The 20,878-nt window shown below is 46.2% G+C and overlaps 1 protein-coding gene across 1 annotated transcript; it reads right to left on the minus strand.

The window, feature by feature from the left end:
• Positions 1-4,626: 4,626 nt before the first annotated feature.
• Positions 4,627-15,048, minus strand: LOC131209604 (broad-complex core protein). The gene is made up of 7 exons (XM_058202706.1): positions 14,863-15,048; positions 14,610-14,798; positions 14,024-14,522; positions 13,503-13,950; positions 13,284-13,432; positions 13,151-13,201; positions 4,627-5,192 (listed from the first exon to the last, which is right to left on the minus strand). Exons 1-7 carry the CDS (start codon positions 15,046-15,048, stop codon positions 4,627-4,629), a joined length of 2,088 nt encoding a protein of 695 aa, XP_058058689.1.
• Positions 15,049-20,878: the final 5,830 nt, after the last annotated feature.

Here is a 20,878-nt window from a genome sequence, read left to right on the forward strand (position 1 = left end):
AAACATAAATCATTCAAAAACGTTGCCAGATTGTTTATAAATATACAAAAAAAATATATTTTACTATAATTTTGGTTTTTCTCTCCATTTTTGCTCCATACGCACGCCGCCCATTTAGTTTTGACTTTGCTTCAGAAATTAAATATCAGACTTTTGTTTTGCTCTTTTCTCCGCCGTAATTTTAAATTTAATTCATATCTTTAATTTTTTTTTCGGTAAACTTTTTTGCCCCCGGTTTTTGCCTCTCCCGGTTTTCCTTATCGTAGAGCACACTGATGCCAATTCAACAATATTATTTTATTTCAGTCTTTTAGACAATCACAAACAGGTTTTTTGTTACTTTCTGGTTTTTGTGCCGTTTTTGCCACCGCGCGATATTTTTTTCGCATTTGTTAATCATAAATTTTTGTCAAAGGTCTCAATTTTGTCCGGGCTTCTCAAGAACGCATCACTCGAAAGCAGCTACTCTAGTAATTGCGAGCGCATTCACACTCACCGCTCACAATCCCGATATGGCCGATAATGTGTGTCCGCTTGTAGCCAAAAAGGGAATTTAGAGAACGTTTTTTTATCCTTAACGCTACAAAAAGTCTAAAAAAATAAATCACACACCGATGTATAAATGCAAACGTTGCCATCTCCGTGGCAGGCTCATCGTGCTCTCTGCCGTGTGCCAATATCGTATATATCTTAGAATTTTGTGTGTTTCTGCAGCACGTGATTTCGTATTGAAAACAACAAAACAAACGCCCTTTTACTACACCTTACTTTTCAATATTAAATAGGGCCGCCGGCCGTCCTTGCAGATTTCGGATTCGTTTCCGTCAATGTTTGCAAGTGTTTGCTCTCTTTCTATCTCTCTCTCTCTCTATCTCCGTTCCACATATTGCGCGTTCCATGCCAAGATCCAAAATAGCCTTGTGTGTAATACTACATCAGTTTTGGTAACTTTTTAGTATCGTACTTCGTAAACACTGTCTTTTTGACCCTCTCCATTTTACTTGAAGTGATTTGCTTCACAGTTAATTTCACCTAACGTTTTCTCGCTTTTAGCAGCGCAACTTTTGTATTTTTCGTTTCGCTTCGTTACTCTACACATTCCCAAACATTTTTACACAGCTCTCCCAACGGAATACGGTGATTTCGTCGTCCAAATTCGTGTGTTCCAAATCGCGCCGATCAAGAGCCTTTTCTTTTTGCTCATAAATTTTCTTTTGATTTAGAATCTAATCAGTCGTAATCGCAGGCCGTATACTATAGCTTTATCGTTTCTCTTCGTTTATCTAATTTGCTTTGCTCCGGTTGCGTGGCTGGGTATCATCAATCTGCTTCTTTGTGTATTATTTTTTACATTTGCCTTAGGATTTGAAATTCATATGACATGACATCTTTACGACGGGGCCACATATTGTTTCGTTTTGTGTTTCTTTTCTATACAATTGATGGATGTGTATTACTTACATTATAAATTTGATTTAGACGAAGATTCCGCCCATCGTACGCTCTGCTAGCGCCTACGATAGAGCGTATTTGTGCTGTCGCTGTAACTGTATAGCCAAGATCCTTTACGATCATCTGCGCTCGCTGACAGGCTCGCAGGCTCAGTGGTTCCAAGTTCCACCGTCGAACCGTCGGCGTTTTTATGCCCGTCATTTTATCGATGCGAAAGTCGATATTTATTATTTTTGATAAGAAGAAAACTTAAAAATCCGCAACGCACAACATCCCAATGTAAATGCTGTGCTAAAAATCTAATGCTTCAGATTCGGCTCTCAATGGGGAAATGCTTTTGAAAAATCAAGCACTCCCGAATGTGAATGCTGCTTCACGAGCTACATAGGAACGACTTCGCCCGATGATTGCGAAGAACATCAAATCAATGCTCATCATCGGGGTTCGAGGAAAACACAACACCGTTTGAAGAACACCCAGCAACGGATTTTTGTCAGCAGCATACGCATACACATCTGCTATTGTGTGGCTGCATTTTGCCCGTTTTTAGAGTGCCAAAGAATCGGAAAGAATAAAAAAAACTATAGTATAAACTTAACACTCTGTATAACACCAACAGCTAAAATAACACGAAGGAAACATTCACTACTTTATCTCGCCATAAGGAATCTTTCCTTTTCCATCGTCCTCCTCCCTTCTCTTTCACTTTATCTCTCTACTCTATCTCTCTTTTTCTCTCTCTTTCTCTCTCTCTTTCTCGTTCTACTCTCTCTTCGACGTGCTCGTGTGTTTTTGTCAATCTCACTAACTTAACTACACAAAATAGTGTTTATCTAACTTAAAGTCAAAGCATGGGATTTCATTAGTTCATTCCGCGTTATAGTAGCAGCAGTAGTAGTAGTGTTGTTGTTGTGGTTGTAATGGTAATAATAATGATAACTATAATAATTGTAATAGTAAGTTTAATGGAAGAGTGGCAGCATAATCCAGTTCGTTTCAAATGACCAACAACTTTGGCGTTGGACAGCCAGCCGCACCGAGTTTTCCGGTGCGGTGGTCACACGTGTTACGGACCGTCGTCTTCGAACGTGCTCCGAATGGCGAACGTTCTTGGGGGCCCCAAAAACAACCATCGTCCTTACACTGTCGTGGTCGGGGTGGGCAAAACATAGATTCTTGGTTCCGTATCCGTACTCGCGCGCTTGTTAGTGGTTTAGCTATCGTCCTATGCCTAGCCAAACGTACACTGTGCTCTGCTCTCGTTTCGAGGATGTTTCGTTATTCGTACACAGTAACAAAGATGATATTGTAGACGTTGGGGGATATTATGCGTGTTGCGTTTGTTCTATGGTACAATAAAACAAAAACACCTTAAAGGACAGACAGAAGTTGATAGAACGCTTCGCTTGTTCGGTCGTTCTTGTCTAACGACTTAAGTGCGGTTGGTTTGCTCAACCGACGAACGATGACGATGATGGGGTATGCGCGCTATATAACGGTTTACAGATCTCCAGCACGAGATAGTAAACCGGTGATACTTTAATGAAAATCAGTCTTCGCATTAATTTCACGTACAGTCAAAAAATATATATGTTCCATACCGAAATACGACTTTGGCTTTTTTACTGCATTTTGAGACAAACAAAACAAATAATTTCGCTAGGTTAAAATAATTTATACATCGCGATTCGGCGTCGCGCACTCAAATGCCAGCCGGCGGCTAATATACGGATGTTGCCGCCGCTGGCCAGTGGATAAAAAAGCAGGAGGAAAAAACGTAATGCGGTGAAACTCTCGTCAACCCGCGAGCCAAGGGGTTGGCGAGGCAAGAGCCGCAGAGTCCTTCCAAAGGACACCCCACCCCCCGACGGGTACGAGTAAGAACCTCTATGGGGATTGCAATTATATTGAGTACGATCCTGCGTGAGCAGATCACACGTAGTAAAGGTAAAAATAAAATCTATCTACTTAGCACAAAAATGTACGGCCGTAGTTGTGTATAATATAAGATATGCGTAATAAATGTATATATATACGTTCAACAAAACAATTATCGATGATAAATCAACTATAAAAAAGGCAAAAGTGTTGCATGATATTCTAAGCTATTTTCGCGCCCAGTTTCAACCGACCGCGTTTTCGAAACCGAGGGCGCCTCTGGCTGAAGACGATACACATTTCTCTATTTCGTGTCTCTCTGTTTAGCTAACGTTGAGCTAGTGTGCCGAAAGTGATCAAAAGAGAGAGAGAATGAGTGAAAGAGAGAAAGAAAGAGAGGGAGCAATGTCTAGTGTTTTTGGATTTATCTTTCTCCGATCGGTTGGTTGAGAATCACAGCTCACACAAGCCCGCAACAATAACTGTGAGTAGTGCTAATGTTGCGAAACTATTTCGTCAAACTAATTTTGTTCCATTATTCCGATTGGGCAATATGATCTGTGATCGTAAACCAAATGAATTGCTATAGTATGAGTATAAGACGCTCTTCTTAAGCCTGGCTCACTAAAGACTGCCGCTACAGTGCCACTTTCATTGGCAGCCAGCTAGGACTACTAATAAATTTAACACAATTCATGAATTAAGGGCAATTAATCAATTTAGAAACGTCGATTTTACTCCTCGTTCAAGGACCTGATGGAAGAAATCCAAAGCTTCCATAATTGCAGCACATTTTCATCAGATCAAATCAAGCGATGACTACTAGATGGCTTGCCTGTCCAAACTTTCCAAAACTGCCTTTCCTTTCTTCGGGTCAAGCATTCAATTTGAAGCAAAAATTTTGGGTTATTACAAGAACTAAGCAACCGAACCGGTGGCTTGTGTGAGCCTGATGATCGCGTGGTTTCCATCAGAAAGTGAGAAAGACACTAAGAAAGTGAGTGAGTGAATTTGAGAGACAGAGGGAGAGAGAGAGAAAGAAAGATAGAGTTTAGCTGTAAAGAACCGGTTAATCTATTAATGAGAACACACACAGATTCATATCTCATCCATATGGGGCAAACGAAACGAAAAATTAACAGAAACTAGGAGCTGATCCTTGCGCGCGTTCGTCAACTGAGAGCAGATTGTTTTTCCAGCGGAACAATAGTGACCGTAAGAAAACCGTAATTGTAAACGTATCGGATGATCTTCTCGCTCTCTCTCTCTTCAGCGAGGGGAGAGCATATAGCCTATTTACATGTATTCGAGCTTTGCCGCGACACTATGCTTGATATCACAGTCGGAAGCGCTGGCGTTGTTGTTCAAAAGTTCATGGTGGCCACCGCCGTGCGCACCGCCGGGCCCGCCGCCGGGCCCCCCGGGCCCACCGCCGGGCCCGCCCGCCCCGTGGTGCAGGGGGCTGACGGACCCGCCGCCGCCGCCGACCGCAGCGGCCACGGCCGCGAACGGGTGCTGGCCGTGCAGGTGGTGCGCGTGGTGATGGTGCAGGATCTTCTGCCGGCGGTGGTAGATGCTCTTGTGATTGTTCAAGCTGTTCAGCGTGCGAAAGACCTTGTGGCACAGGTTGCAGACCGCGTTGTTGAGCGGCTGCAGGTGCTGCTGCTCTTTGTGGCGCTTGAGCGTCAGCTTGGTGCTGAGCAGCTTTCCGCACACGTCGCACCGATGACAGGCCGCCAGGGGCAGCGGAAGCGCCAGCCGGTTGACGCCGCCGTGGCCGTGGCCACCGCCGCCGGCACCGTGCACGGACCCTTCCAGCGGGGACGTTGGGCGCTGGGCGGCCATGCTCGCCATGCTCATACCTGCGCCGCCGCGCGCAGCGGAGGGAGTCGTTCGTTCGCCGAGTTCCGCGCGTGTTTCAGAGTGTTCATGAGACCGTTCATGTTCGTGCGTGCGTGAGTGCGTTCGTGAGTGAGTGACACCAGCATCAAGATCACGGACACGGCCCGCGCACCGGACAATCCCCGGGCAAAACACACGCACACATACACACACACACATACACGGAGGTTGTGTCCACCCAAAACCAGCCATTTTAACCGTGATACACCGTGCATATATCGTGTATGTTCGATAAGCAGCACCGGGAAAAGAAAAGAGAGACAATAGTGACTTACTTTACTCGATTTGCTAAGTTTGATTGTTTGTTTGGTTTGTTTGTTTTTTTTTTTTGAGGAAGATTTGTTCAATTTGAACTTTGAATTTGAGTTTTGGTTTTTTTTTGATTTTCGGTAAATGTGCGATGTTCGATTTTGATTTGATTTGATTTGTATTTTTTTAATTTTCGATTGTTCGTCCATGAGATAACGATTTGTTCGAGAAAGTGTCTTCATACACGCGTCTAACTCTATCTTTCATCAAACTCCGAACTATCCGATTTTAGTGAGCGGTTCTAGGGGTCCTTTTTTGCATTGTTTGTTGTTTTGACATTCGCTCTTTGTGTTTGAAAGGAATTTGGAATTTGGCGAATTGGAATTTTGGCATCTTTTGGCATTTGTTGTCCTTTTTCAGCCGAGGCGAGCCTTGTCTTGGGGCGAGCCTTGTTGCTGTGATTTTCGAGAGTACGGGTTTTTTTTTTTGTTGGTTCGTATTCTGATTGGTTCATTCTCTGATTAAATTGTCCAATTTTCGAATGCCTCCGAACAAGTTTAGGTTATGATGCATATAGGGTAAAACAGAATGGTGGATGATATATATATATATATAAACAACAGTTCAGAGCTATGCCAATAGAACGAAAACAAAAGTAATGCAATGTAAAAATATGTGTGGCCAAATTGGGTCGGGGGGTCGGAAAAGTAATCTTTACGAATGATTTCACTTGTGGAACGTTTTCTATTATATTTTCCATTTTTCAAATAGTTATCAGCATCCGAAAAAAATAAATAAAAAAGAGTAGAGAATTGTGAGAGGTAACAACACATAAAACACGGATGGACGGACGTGAAGAGTAGAAGGGAGCGCGCGCGCCACTTCAACTAGGATTCGAATCGTGTAACGAGCTACACCACACACTGTTCTTGTGGCGCAGATGAATCAGTTTTGCGCGGGGACAGGATGTAAAGGATAACGGGAAAGGATAATAGAACAGGGTGTGACTGGAAACAGGGGTGTAGTAGTTCGATTAATAGAAGCTATACAATGAGAGGTACTTATGGCAGGTTGATGAAGTATAATATACCGCGCGCGTGGTTCATTCCTGATTTTTGTTTCCTGATGGAACTATTATGGTAATCTTTTGCAATTACCTATCGATTTCATTTATGTATAGGATTAGAAACAGTTATGCTTTTTTGAACACAGTGCAGCACAGTGACCCAGCGATCAGCGATTTATTACAGTACTTTTTTACGAAAATTTGGCAACATTGGCAGTGAGTTTTTTATGCTCTGAGCACTGTTGATGCTCTGAGTGTTGAGCACCCGAATGGGCATGGGGACGAACGAAACGGTCTTTCGGGACAACCTAACATAACTCGCAAAATGTACGAAGCAAAACAATTGGTGCCATCAACACCAAACTGTTGTCCTAACTGTGTTTGTCTAATGTGGTTTAACTTCTTGCTGATTGTTGAGCCGTCGCTGAGCCAATCATAATCGTGTGCGTTGCATAACCAGACCTCATTGTTTGCCTTTTTCAAAAATAGTGACGCCTAAAAGGGCTCACCGGCGGAAACGGTCGAAAAGTGGCCGCAAACACATTGGCTGGCCGTAAAAAAGAGGATAGTAGCAATAGGCAACACAGCAGTGTGCGTTGCGACAAAAACGATCGCGATTTCCATTGACCCGTCCCATAACCGGCAGGTGCCCGGTTATGGTCCGCATTCAGTTTAGCATATCGCCAGCGTTTAGCATAAGCATGGCGCGCTCTATTGGGCAGAGAGACGATAGAGAGCAATAGGAACAGGATGGTGGGTGTACGGGGGGAGGATTCGTTCGAAAGTGCATAACAAAGACAATGTGTGGAAAACAAAATGAAGGTAAAAAAAATGGCGGGAAACTAATGAAAAAAAATGGTTTAAACCAACAGAAAAATTAACGGCCAATCGCTTTGTACGACCAATTGTTTTGTAGTTTTTGTTTTCCCTAACGGCAAGTGTGACGGTTTGTGTACACGACACGTTCTTCTCCTTTTTTGGTGCCCATTTTGTTTTGCATTGTTTTACCCTTCAGTTATCTCTCCCTCTCTCTCTTCCTTTCTCTCTGTTTCTCTCTCTATGACCCACCGAAGGGCATTGCAGAAACTGGCGTTGACAGTGTGTGCGTATGTGTGTGGCGTTGGTTTCATAATTAAAAAAAAAACATTTTTTGCAAAATTTCACATTCATTCGAATGTCCAAAATCACTCAAACCAATCTCGGTTCTGCCGATCCTTTTTCGCTAGTTTCGCAATTTTCTGCGTAGTAGTAGTAGTAGTAGTGCTAGTAGTTTGGTGCTCGTCAACACGATATACATAAATCGAACAATGAAAGGGTAAATTTAGCAAGCCCGATTTTTGTTGGAAGTCACTAATGTCTCGTAATTTTCATATTTCCAATTGGTTGGCAATCGACGGGATGGTTTTTGTTTTTCCGGCTTTGTTTGGTGCAAAGTTTTTCTGTATGTGTTTGTGTGAGTATGGGTTTTGATTTTTCCAATTGAATCCAACCGAACAGTAGAAGTAGTGAAAGTAGTAGTAGTGGTAGTAGTCGGAAGCCCAGCGCAACGAATCTGCACCCAGTTGACACATGCGGCAGTAGTTTTCTGATCTTAGTGTGCCCTATGACTTTTGCTTGAAATTTGTGCAACACAACCTTTGCTGTGAAAAAGTTTGTTTTCTCTTTCTTTCCGAAGACTCTACGTGGTTTCTCTGTTTTTCTAAATATTTTAGTCTTCAGTTAGCTGATTGTTTTTCTCTATATCAGCTTTTCGGCATCGACGCAGAAACCTAGCGGAGCGTTATGCGTATTGCGTCTTCTTCGTCACCAGAGGCGTTCCACGGTTCTGTGCATCCACATAATCCTTTTCACTTACATCATTAAACTCAGTTTACTTCACTAACGAACAGTTTGCTTAACAATTAGTTTAACCTGTTGCTAATCTCTTTACCGTGTGTTTTTGTGTTTTGTGTATCGTTAGATTGCAGAGAGCAAAGCCTGCCAAAGGCGCGCGCTTAGTCTGCCTTGGTGGCTGATGGTTCGGTTGCCCACCGATAGATGTCACTCGAACTGTTTCATTTAGCGTTTTAGTATACCGCACTTTCTCTCTCTCTCTCTCTCTCTCTCTCTCTCGTTCTCGCCGATACCAACCCACCAACGCCCACCACAACACGGCGCCTGGTCCTGGCGCCGCCGCACCCCACGTGCCCCTTTCTTCCGCATCCATATCAGCGGCATCTCTGTAACAATCTCGTTTGGGGCGATCGGCACTCCTTGCTTGGCCTTTTCGCGTGCCATTTTGTCTAGCGGCCTTCCTTCCCCTCCCCGGGAGGCCTGCCTTTAATAGTAGCTGCTCTGGCGATTCTGGCCGATCGGTCCGGCCGCTCCGGATAGGTTGGCCGCGGCGGTGACGGCGGCCACTGCGGCGGCCGCAGCGGCGTGCGCCGAGTGTGCCGAGACGGCACCGGAAGTGGTGACCGCCGCCCCGGAGGAGGACTGCGACGAGGGCGGCAGGGGGGACGGTGGGCTGCCCTTGGCGGCGGCCCCCGGGCCACCGGGCGACGCCGCGGGGGGCTTCGCGTCGTCTTTGGAATACTTCATGTTTCTGTGATAGATACTCTTGTGGTTCCGGAGGCTATTCAAGGAACTGTAAACCCGCTTGCAGATATTGCAGACCGGCTCTTTAGTCGGGCGCATGTGAACGTTCTGTATGTGCCGTCTCAGGCGCGTTAGTGATGATAGGTTTTTGTTACACGGATCGCACCGGAAATCCTCGCCTAAGATTGATGAGATGGGATATGGTGATGGTGGTGTGATGGTAGTGGTGGTGGTGGTTGTGGTGGTGGTGGTGGTTGTGTTGGTGGTGGTAGCATTGGGCGGTTCGGTGGAATCGACGGCGTACGAGAAGTTCGATTGCAGAGGGTTCGTCGTCAGGCGACCTGACGACGGAAGAGTCCATAAAGAGAGGTGCAACATATTAGAGCTTTGGCGTAGAGAAAAAACAAAGAAAACCAACGGAAGGAGTAGGGGGGGGCGATCCGGCCTTTCGCGCCCATCCACCCACCCACACACACACCGCTTGAAGGCACTTATAGCCGAAAAATGAGTAGGCAAAGTACTATTTTCCACAAGTTCGCGCAAAACCCGATCGAACTCGGCGGCCGACAAAAAGCAGCATCGTAAATGAGTCAGTGTGTGTGCGAGTGGGTGGAATAGGATTACACCAAGAAGTGGTCAAGAAAATGGATCAAAATAAAATAAAACAAAACCATAGTCTGAAGGTTGGAACTGGCGTATTTCAAGGAATGTATGTAAAAGTAAAGTTAACACCTTCACCGAGGGATATGAATGTGTAATGTAAAACGGCACAAGATTGCACTGGTATTATGGGCCAGGCGGGGCTCGGAATTCTCGGAATGAATTTAGAGCGAAGTTGTGTTCGAAATGGAGAATGAAAATGAGGATGTCAAATGAAGATGAAAAGTGAAGCTCGTCGCGCACGAAACGGGTGTTGAAAAAACATCCTTCTCAAAAGTTTGGCTACTTATCGTTTGACAGTTGGATGAATTTTGATCGAAAAAAGGGAAATCAATCTTAGTAGGCTCTGCGCCACGGATTCCCTAATCGAATGACATTCTAATGTGAGCACCAGTTAATGCTAGACGATCGTGAATGCACTAGGAACTAGGCTGAAGTCGATCGCCTACGAGTTTAGCTCTTCGAGTTCTTCATTTTCGTTTAGAACACAGCCTTACACACATACACAGTGCTCTCCGTGCGGCTTTTCCGATTGTTTTTCCGATCGGGTAGTAGTAATGGGATCTGCTCTAGTGTGTTGGCGGTTTTTTATGGCGCGGTGGTGGTGGTCACCAATTTCTCCTCCTTCCGCTCGTTTTGTTCACTCTCTCTTCACAGTGAGCCCACAAGCGCGTTTGTTTTCCAAGCTCTTTAGTTCCGCAGCGCATAACACAATTTACCCAGCTACTAAGGCTAATATTTACACTAGTCGTGCCTGTACAACGAACGAACCGAGGTTAGCTACTATGTGGGGCCACCTCCTGCCCTGCTGCAAAGCAATTTACGTCCGATTCGAAATGTTCCCGACAGATTTGTGGCTGATTGCCTTTCGGAGCCTGTTGTGGGAAGGCAAAATTTTGGACCTCATCCATTGTACACGCACTGTGGGGGGGTTGATTTGATTTGTTTGGTACCTTATCACGCTACTTAACCGCTAGTAATATCCAATGTTTCCGCACCAGCCGAGAGATACGCGAAAAGTTTTGTACATAATTTGAGTTCAATTTTGTGTTCGATAGTGTCTTTGCATCCCAAGAGTTCGCCCCGGGGCCAGCTTACAACCGATCCCACCACTGTGCTTCTTCGGCCCGAGGCGAAACTGTCCTTTTAGCTCTTATGCGTAGAAGCGAAATTTTCCATAGCATTCGATTGGGGGAGAGGGGTTGTTGTTACACCGGTTAATGATTTCCTCAGGACACCGCGCGTCGTGTGTCCCTCTCTTACCGCTAATAGTATATAACTAAATAAAAATAATAATTACAGTAGTTACGATTAGAATATCACTATTGCTCAATCCAAACCTCTAGATATTTTGTACACAGAGAGTCTCTGCTGATTATTGGTATTTGTTGTTTTTTGCGTTTTGTAGAGAGATTTTTAGACCAGTTTTTGTTTGTGTTTTTGATTTGTCCGTTTCCATTTATCTTGGGGGGTGTTTCGATAGTTTTAACGTTGGAATGGTAAGTGAAATGGTTTCTTTTGTTTCATTTTTGGCAAATGCTTTCAGACTTTTGCTTTCATTTTCTTTAATTTGCGGGCACCAAGAGTTGAGTGAGAAATAGAGAAAAGGAACTTAAAATAGTGGTTTGGTAGTTGCTTTGTAGTGGTGGTAGTAGAGTAGTGATAAATGTAATTTTAGTAGTAACAGGGATGTAGCCGTATGTAGGTAGTAACGGTGGCAGCCATAGTTACAGTGGTAGTAGTGGTAGTTGTAGTAGTAGTAGTAGTGGTATTAGGTTTGTGAAAGTGGTAAAGTGTCCAGAAAGTTGGTTCGTGTAACAGTTGGAGAAAGGTAAATTTGGCGAAAAGAATCGAAAAGTAAAGTACTTCCAATGTCCAAACAAAACACGTTCACTTTTGGAAAATGCAGCAGAGTGTAAAGTAAATATGAATGAAATGAATTTCGAAACATTTAGAGGTTGTATATAGAGTTTTGTTTTGCTGACAACTGAAAACACACAACAACGACGTATAAACACGATCAAACACGTAATATTATTACCAAACAACAGTTATACATTCTTACACTAGTCAAAAATTTCAACAGCACACAACTGATGAGGAAAAGCATAAATGAGTACACAATCGGAAAACTGAATCGTTGATTTTAGAGAAAATAACAATAACATTCTTGAACTCGAAGCTTCTTCTCTTGTCAACAGAAAAAAATGATAAAAGAAACCAAAAAAAATGACACACCATATTCGCGCAAGGTTAGTTTGTTCATCACAAAACCGAAATTTAATGCAGCGAACAGGAGGCTACGCTTTCGTTGGTGTTTATATTGTTAGTCATTGGATTGGCATCCAGCAAATTCGGGGTGCTTCAATCGACTGTACAAATGTGACTTGCAGCAGCAGTTCGGAAACTGATCAACAGCAGGCGATGTGCATCCTATCACACAACAGTAGCAAGCATAGCAACTAAAATTCGTCGCCACCGTTTTGCTGGTTAGTGAGCGAAAAAATTGGAATGAAATACGGGGAAATTTGGAAAGCCGATCTGTTTCGGGTGACCGGCTAGAAGACTGTGTGCTAAAGGTGGTCTCACATCAGCCAGCCAGAGGCAATCGACTGTCCTGGGGCTGTGTGTCGTAGTATCTCTCCGGCGAAAGAGAGATATATATAGAGAGAGAGAGAGAGCGACATAATGCATCGCCCTCTTTGGTGTTCACACAAAATCAAGGAAAATTATGTTGCAGCTTTTTTTCCGATTTTTTAGTTGTCTCTGTTGGTTGCCTTCAACTAAGAGCCATGATGTTGTTGTTGCAGGTGAGTTGTTGTCTAAGTATTGTCTCTCTTACGCTCTCTGAGTTTACACATTTCGTTTTCAACCTCATTTGTTTGGTGGGGTTTGATTTTTACTTTCGCTTTGTACAAACGATTACCACCTCGAAGGTACTATACAAGTTTCTGTACACAAATTAAAATTGGTTAAGCTCCGTATTGTGTGTCCCCCGCTTTCTGCGCCGGATTATTAGCAAAAGTGTACACAACACGACAGTGAGAAGGGGGTGGTACAGAGTATCTTTAGTGTGTTAGTATAGCAACATTGGTTTTGGTTTGTTTCTATTTTATGCTTGTTTTGTTTTTTACTTTTTTTGGCTTGTTTGTTTGTTTGTTTGGTTGTTTAGAATTTGGTTTCAATTGGAAAATGGAAAATATATAACGTTTGTAAAAAGGTATAAAATAAAAATAAGAAAGTTTATGAAAGATAGTAGTCGATGTATGTATAAATTTGGTTGGCTTGTTGAAGTTCAAATTATAGAACAAAACTAGTGAAATAAAAAATTCAGGTGGGACGAAAAACGAAACGAATCGAACTTACCCTGAGGCGATCCGGCCAGCTCGACTGCCTGCAATGCCTGTGTGTTAAAGCCTGCAACGGGAAACAATCGGGGAGAGGGCCATTAGTTCACCAACAACCACGTGGACTGTGCCGGCACTGTGCGGACACTTACCTGCCAACGCCGCAGGATCGGCGAGCGCCGCCATCGAGAAGTTGAAGGAAGCCGGCGATGGGAACATTTTGTTGTCGCCGGCGCTCATAAGAAACTGTGCCCCGCTGTGATGATGCATGCTGCTGTCCAGGTCATGTTCGTGGGGTGATCTGCGCGAAAGGAAAGGGTCAGCCAGTGGTCGGGGAGCTCCTAGTCGCGGTGTCTGCGCCTGCGACTTACCGTAGGGATCCCTTCACGTCGAGCCCACCCTTCACCAGGTCGACGTGGTCGTCCGGCACAGAGTCGGAGCTGTTCTCGTGGTCGCCGCCCGCACCGCACAGCAGCTCGAGCGGTTCCGACTTCACGTCCTCGGCCGACCGCTCCGACGGCGACGATGCCAGGCTCTCCTTCTCCGCCGAACACAGGCTGCCCGCGTTGCTTCCGTTCGAGGTGCCCAGCGACGCCGGCATGCTGCCGACGCCCACACCACCCCCGAGGCCACCACCGCACACCCCACCACCGACGCCACCACCACCGACGCCACCGCTGCCACTGTTTTCCTTGCTGTGTAGCAGCATGTTGTTGTTCAAGTTGTGGTTGCTGTTGTTGTTGTTGTTGTTTATGTTATTGTTATTAATACTACTTTTTATTAAGTTACTCGAGCTGTTGAGGGAGAAACTGTTGCTACCTGTCGGTTGAAGTAAGAGAAACTGAACTTTAGCAGGTTGCGCGAGACGCACGGACGGACGGAGTGAACTCACCACTGTTGGCGTGGCCGGACAGCGTGTCCTGCCGGAGGAGCAGATCCTTGCCCTGGGGCGACGGCAGGTTGTGGTGCTGCTTGGTGGCGCTGGACGAGAAGTCGGTCGCGGTCGTCTGGGGCGTATTGCAGATCACGTCGGGGTCCCCCCGCTGGCCCGTCGGCCCGTTGCTCTCCACCGACATCCGGTGCCGCTTGAGCGCCATCTCGTCCGAGTGGCTCGAGTTGTTGCGCTCCCGCCGCAGGGCGGCCGCTGCGGCCGCCCGCTTCAGCAGCTGGTTGACCATCGGACCGCCAGCACCGCCGGGCCCGTTGGCTCCTCCTGGGCCGCCGCCGCCCGCGCTGTGGTGCGGCGAGCCGCTGTTGGGCAGCCCACCGGCCAGGTGTGGCGGTGGCGAGCCACCGTGCGACACGTACAGCGAGTCGTCCAGCATCTTCTCCGGGTAGATCGGGTGGTGGACGACCCCCGAGGGCAGATTCGCGCCGAGCGATGGGTGGATCTACGGTGATGGAGTGGAAAAAGGAGATTCGTTGCTTGTGAGAAAGGATCGAGTCGAGCTAACGCGGGTCCTCGGATCACTACTTACGCCATGCGTCTCTTCCGCCTGCTGCTGGGTCAGTCCGGACACTCGCAGTATCTCGGCCGTCTTCAGGAACGAGCTCAGGGAGCGCTGGTGCACGTTCACCTCGCCATGGTAGATGAACTCGACCAGCGCGTGCAGGTCCGTGAACGCCACGTCCTGCAGCACTATCACCGGATGCTTGCAGGGTGTGCTCTGTGGAGTAGAAGAATGTTGCTGAGAACTGGTGGGCCCGTGTCGGAACGCCCCATCAACGTACCTTCAGCAGCTCGCGGAAGTATGTACTACACGCGGACAGCACGACGCGATGCGCCTTCAGGCTGCGGCCATCGCACGCCAGCGTCACGTCGACGAAGTCCTCGTCGTCGCGCAGGTTCTCGAACGCCGACGTTATGCTGCTCTGGTAGTTGTTCCATCGCAGGCAGAAGTGCTGTGTGTCCACCATTTTGGGCTGTGGATTTTTAGTACGGGGTTTTGTGTGTAGCGCGTGTCGGCGGATGACTCTCGATTTGATTATCGTGTGCACCGGAACTCCTTCTCCTTCTAATCCTGTGGCCCTCTGCTGCTGTGGTCACCGTCTTTCTCCCTCTCTCTAACGTTTGCCGCCGGCAGCGCAGATGATGCTGCTGATATGATAATCTGCAACAGCAAATTGGAGAACGATCAGTGTTGAGTTGAGTTCATTGGTTCCAAAATCATTGGTTCCTTGGCAAAAAAATCCTTGACTTTTAATTTTCGGTAACGTATTCCCATCATACACAAGAAGTAAGCATAATGTTGGAAAAGGATTTCATAACATGTTAAAGGTTGTATTGTGGCTTATGCGACGATATGGAGCTCCCGTTGATACAGTAGTCGATAACGCTCGTTGCTTAGCTGACCAACAACCCCGACCGTAAAACTACAACGTTACAGAAAGCAACAACAATACAGACCAAGACCGCTCGGCAGTTGCAATTGCCGGATAAGAAGTAGAATCACTGATCACGACAAAGAGCCAAAGAAGAAGAAGATTTGGGCCCGATAAGTCCTTAAGCTGACACTAAGATGGTGTTACTTTTATTGACCCAGCAATAGTGATCTTCTGAATTAATTCAACCTTCAAACGACTTCTGACCATGTTTCAAAATCTATTCTTTAATTAATTGAAATGCAATAAAATTGTCCCAATTATCTCCGACCTGAAAAGTATGTTTCATTGTAAAATGTTAGGTTCCATCTGGAGAAGTGATCGTCGAAACGGAGGCAAAGATAAAACGTTTCCTACACGCCCGACATACATAGATTGGCCAGTATTGGGGGCCTTAACACTTAATGAGCCACGTCTAAATACCTGAAACATTCAAGTATTTCACATCATTAACAAGCAATAGAGCATCTTTCTAATAGGTTATGGGGCATTGTTATGCTCTGACTACGCAAATGCGCGTTATTCACTCATCACAAATCATACCGCGCGATATCGTTTTACTGCCACTTGGGGAGTGCTTCAAAAGTGTTGGCGTATTGAAACGGCGTTTCCACTTGTTTCACTTATTATTTATCGATGCTCGCGATGCAGCAGAGCTGTGCAACAAAACTATTATATTCCACACGGCCCGGCCCCCGGCCCGGCCCGCTAGTCAATTTATCAGCAGGGGATGCCTATGCACACCATATTTCACCCATAAATCCGTGCTACACATTCCTGTTCGGGGTTCTCGTTCTCTCTCCTCTTGGTTGCTGGTGGTCCACGCGATTATTGCAATCGTTTAAAAACGCTCGAAAAATGATCCATCGCTCGCAGGAGCAGGCAGGATTAATAACTATCTATTTTGCACTGCAATTGCCACCGGGCGATCGGAGAATTAATGGACGCTATTTGCGCCTCATTGCTTCTACCAACAGCACACACTCAGAGCTACTCACTAGTCGGAAGCGAACTGAAATCGGATCGGTGCCGGCGGCATAGGAAAATGGAATCCACCCAAAAGACCGCCGGACGAGAAACATGAAGCAACATTATGCGGTTAAAAGTGTTACAAAATTTCTCGTTCAAGTGGCCACCAAAAATGGCGTTTGTCATACATTGTCGTTGTCGGATCCAGGCACAGATTATGCTGAGGGACTGGAATGCAGTGGAGCGCAGAAGAGGGTCGCGGGCATGGTTAGAAGAGACGGCACACGTTTTAATGACGCATCGCGTTCTATACTAAATCACTTTGCCGAAGGCCTCGCCGTCCTCAAGACGATCGCTGACGATCGGCGGCGGTGGCGATGGCGGCACCAAACCACAAACGCTGGTCAGCAATTTCGGGGGGCGTTATTTATGCGTGCGTACGGCCCTGTTCTATCGGCCCCGTGGAACGGACTTGGGGCTCATTTGGACGCATTAGTTCGACAATTAGTTCCTATGGGACCCCCAACACGTTTTAGCCGACTAGCTCTCGTCGTCGATGCTCTCTCGGTTTAATAATGGGCATCACGGACAAAATATAAACACTGGCGATCGGTTGGAAACACTGTGGGTAACCTAATGAAACCTAAGAATGGTAATAAAAAATCTAAGTCACCAAGCATAATCACGGGTCTTGAGCGATTGGGCACGCCACAAACCTACCCATACGAAGTGGAACTGATTTGTGCGCTGTAGGAATGTGTGCTGATGAATCAAATAAAGCAAACAATGTTAGGAGCTCGAGTGCCCCATTGAATGACTCTCCGCAATACAACTTTTGTCAGTTAGAAGTTAGAAGCAAATAGAACAACCACAAAAATGTTTGCCTCATCAGTAAACCCCTTTTAAGGCACATGCGTCAAGAGATCTTTGAATTCTAATTTGTTTTTCAATAAGTTGCGTCAGTTGCCGACCATAGCTTCCGATGCTCTAATAGACCCTTCTTCTAATAGACCCGGAAGATATAACTTAAAATGGAATTTTTAGCTTATGGAATTGGACAAAGTCAATCGGAGTCTTTCTTGCCAGCCCAGTTTCGGGAGTTCCATGTTCCTCAGTTCCAAGAGTTACAAGAGCCAAAAACCCAGGAGAGACAAGATTCAAGAGCCAAGTTTAGACTTAATGTCGCAATGGGTCTTAAACACCGACCACGAGGACGGTCTTTGACGACTTTGGCTAAGGCACGTTGCCTCTGAGAATGTTGTAGGCGTTTATATTATAATAATATGACAGCGTCTGCCGACGACTTCCAGCACGTTGCGGGATGATGCTGCCTCAGCACTGGGCAGTGGGTGGCCACCGTATGTTGTGCTGATGAAGTGGAACACGGCACTGTTTTTGTCTATCGGTTGGAGTTCCTCAACAATTGGCCCCAAGTTTTGGCTTGACCAGGTGAAAAAAAAACGCAAGGAGACGCAACTCGCAGAATGGCACATTCCGCCGCAAATTAATAACACATCCGCAATGGGTCCTCATCGTTGCTCATATCAACAACCTCGGCCTCAGCCGAAAACGCAAAGCAACAAATCACCCACCACACCCCGTGTGTTTGGGTTGACGCGTTACGCTGAATCGTACGCCATGCTCTACGCTGTCGTAGGGTCTTAGAAAAATGGACGAAAAAACCCACCACAACGAACCCCCCGGTGACTGGCAAGCGCCAGCCACCCCAAAGGGTGGTCCTCCGGTTGTTGCTCTATCATCGCATAAAATCGCATCGTCGTCGCATATCGTCCGCTGCATGCAGCACAAAAAACACGGACACCCTAGAGGAGGAACTAGTGTGGACCGTGTATGTGGACCGGGGAGCAGTTCCGGCATGCGAAACTATGCTGAAGCACGGTGCTGTGCCGGTACGGTGCCAGCATATGCAACGCCAACAACCTCCCATCGTCAGATAGACGAGAGCGAGCGCGAAGTGGCGCGCCCGAATAGACCGGTGGGACCGGGTGGGGGGGTTGGTTTTCACTCTCACTTTCTATTAATAGCCACCCACCACCCGGCGGCCTGGCGGTTCTTCTGATCGTTGCTACGGATTTCGCATGCCAGCGGCGTGGCCAATGTCAACGACAACCACGGCGGCGCTGCAGCGGCGACGGCGAGACGACGATGCTAAAGGCAATCGACCGTCTGTCCGACAGACAAACACAGGCACACAGGCACGCATCCGTGCCGTGTGTATGCTCACTAGGTTAAGGTGAAGGTCAGCGATCCAACGGTACTACGGCGCGTGTCGCCATTCGCGCGTCCGCTCTGCGCGCCCGACAACATTATGCTCCCATCGCGGGTTCGCGGTATGCTGCACCAACCCCTCTCTCTCTCTCTCTCTCTCTCTCTCTCTCTCTCTCTCTCTTTCTGTCGCGGACAGACGGAAGTGTCGGAGCGCGTTATGCATGCGTGGCGTTCGACGAGGCGAAGAAGGGTGCACCGTGCCGCCAGTTGTTGCGCTCGAAGAAGTGCACGACGACGACGAGCAGCACACGGTGGCCGACGATTCGCCCTGGACCGTGCAATGGACAGCCTGACGGCCCGAGCAGTGGAGTGGAGTGATTTATTGAGCAACGCGCAAAAGGATTTCCATAAAAACTATGTCATCGTTGGTCGGTACCTTGTAACAAACGGTAAACCGGCCGAGAACAGAGACTACAATTTAATTGTGCGGCATTTGCAACAAACGAAGCACAACTGGTGTAGTCTGTTTTAAAATCGAGACAAAATTTAAGTTGAATGCGAGGATGACCGTGATCAAGGATTGGCCAAGCTGCAGCAGCGCAGAGTTTAGGTAAATTGTTATTGAAATCTTTCAGAAAGAACAAGCTAAAGGACAAGCTAAAGGGCAAGATTAAGTACATCCAACGTTCACTGTCATTGCATAAAACATACTCCATAAAAAACCTAATGAAGTTTGCCAGTCAAGCGAGTTTTGGCAGCAAATGAGTTCGGAACTTGGCATTACATGTTCGAGTATCTTCTTAATCACAGGTTTTTCACAGAAACTTAAAAAACAAACAATGCTAGTATCTGACTCACGATATCTAATATCGAAATAGAGTTTCGTGATAAATAAAGATTCTCCTATCTTAATGTTTGAGACGACGACCCAATCTGGGACTCGGAATTTCTGCGCGGTTCTCTCTCATCTGATATAATCGGGGTCATTACTCAACGGGTCATTAGTAGTTCGCTGTCGTAAGTATAACCATTTTTCGTTACTTCTTGACTTTAGTATGTCCCTTAATCAGTATCGTGATGTTTTTGCTTTCATGTCTTCATAGTAACCGTTTCGTTCATGTTACTGTTTTATGCACTATTTGTTCTAAGTTATTCCTATAGGTTTTCAATCAGGCTATGTTACCCGATGACTGTGTTTTGTATTAAATAATCACTTCCAAACCCATGACAGGATGTGCTTAGAGAAACAGAAGCGACTATCCAAGTCAGGCACTTCAAATGATATGCTTCATCTTTTCGTTGGATTGCTAGAACGCATAGTAGATCGTCCCATTTCGAACTAATTTTATTCTTCGGCACACCAATTAACTTATTATTAACTTATTAATTAACTTATTAACTGACAGAACCATATTAGGCATTAACTCTAAACATCAGGTTTTCCATTCAATATGATCCGATGTCCAGGTGTGAACTGACGTCTTTCGAGCTATGGACAGGAAGTGGTCCATTGTGAATCACGCTTTTCGATTCACTTTGGGGTAGTCCAGAAAAGGAAAAAAGACTAATCTGGTTAGGATATAGAATTTGTAACAAGCGAAAGAGAGGTGGTATTTTGATTCCAGAACATAACGTGTGGAATAAAGTAGTAATGACCCAAGGATGACAGAATGTCCTGGAGGTAGCGTGATCCGTAAGTTAAAGTACCAATCGATTTGGCTACTACCAAAACCCACCATCGATTGATGGCTGATAATAGTTCGCGGTATCCATAGATAGTGAGACCTCTAGACGTACGATCCCTTCGCACCGTTGCACATGGCGTGTCTCTCTCTCTCTCTCTCTTTTTCTACTGCATATGTGCACCCCATCATACCATGGTTCACACGTTTCAAGTTCAAGGCAGAGTCGGCGACACAGTCTCGTTTCTGTCAGTCTCTTGGTACTGGTGTCCTGCCCGTCGCGGCCAGGATCCAACAGCTGGACCCACACACAGCTGCAGCACACCGCACAACACGTGGACCACACACCACTAAAACGCCACGCTGCGGTGACGAGATAAGGTCCACCCCCCGGGTGGTGTCCGCCGGGGCGCATAGAAAAAGGAGTGAAAGTCTTATGCTCCACACTCCAGGATGCGGCGGTCGGCGCGACCACGTGAATGAAC

Source organism: Anopheles bellator, chromosome 2 (assembly GCF_943735745.2).
Source record: "Anopheles bellator chromosome 2, idAnoBellAS_SP24_06.2, whole genome shotgun sequence".
NCBI classification, from domain to species: Eukaryota; Metazoa; Arthropoda; class Insecta; order Diptera; family Culicidae; genus Anopheles; species Anopheles bellator.

Excerpts from the sequence above, each read along its gene's own strand:
- LOC131209604 (XM_058202706.1), bottom strand. The coding sequence starts at position 15,048 with ATGGTGGACACACAGCACTTCTGCCTGCGATGGAACAACTACCAGAGC. Across the intron at positions 14,799-14,862 it reads ACTTCCGCGAGCTGCTGAAG|AGCACACCCTGCAAGCATCC; the intron begins GTACGTTGATGG and ends TCTACTCCACAG. Across the intron at positions 13,951-14,023 it reads GTCCGGCCACGCCAACAGTG|GTAGCAACAGTTTCTCCCTC; the intron begins GTGAGTTCACTC and ends TTCAACCGACAG.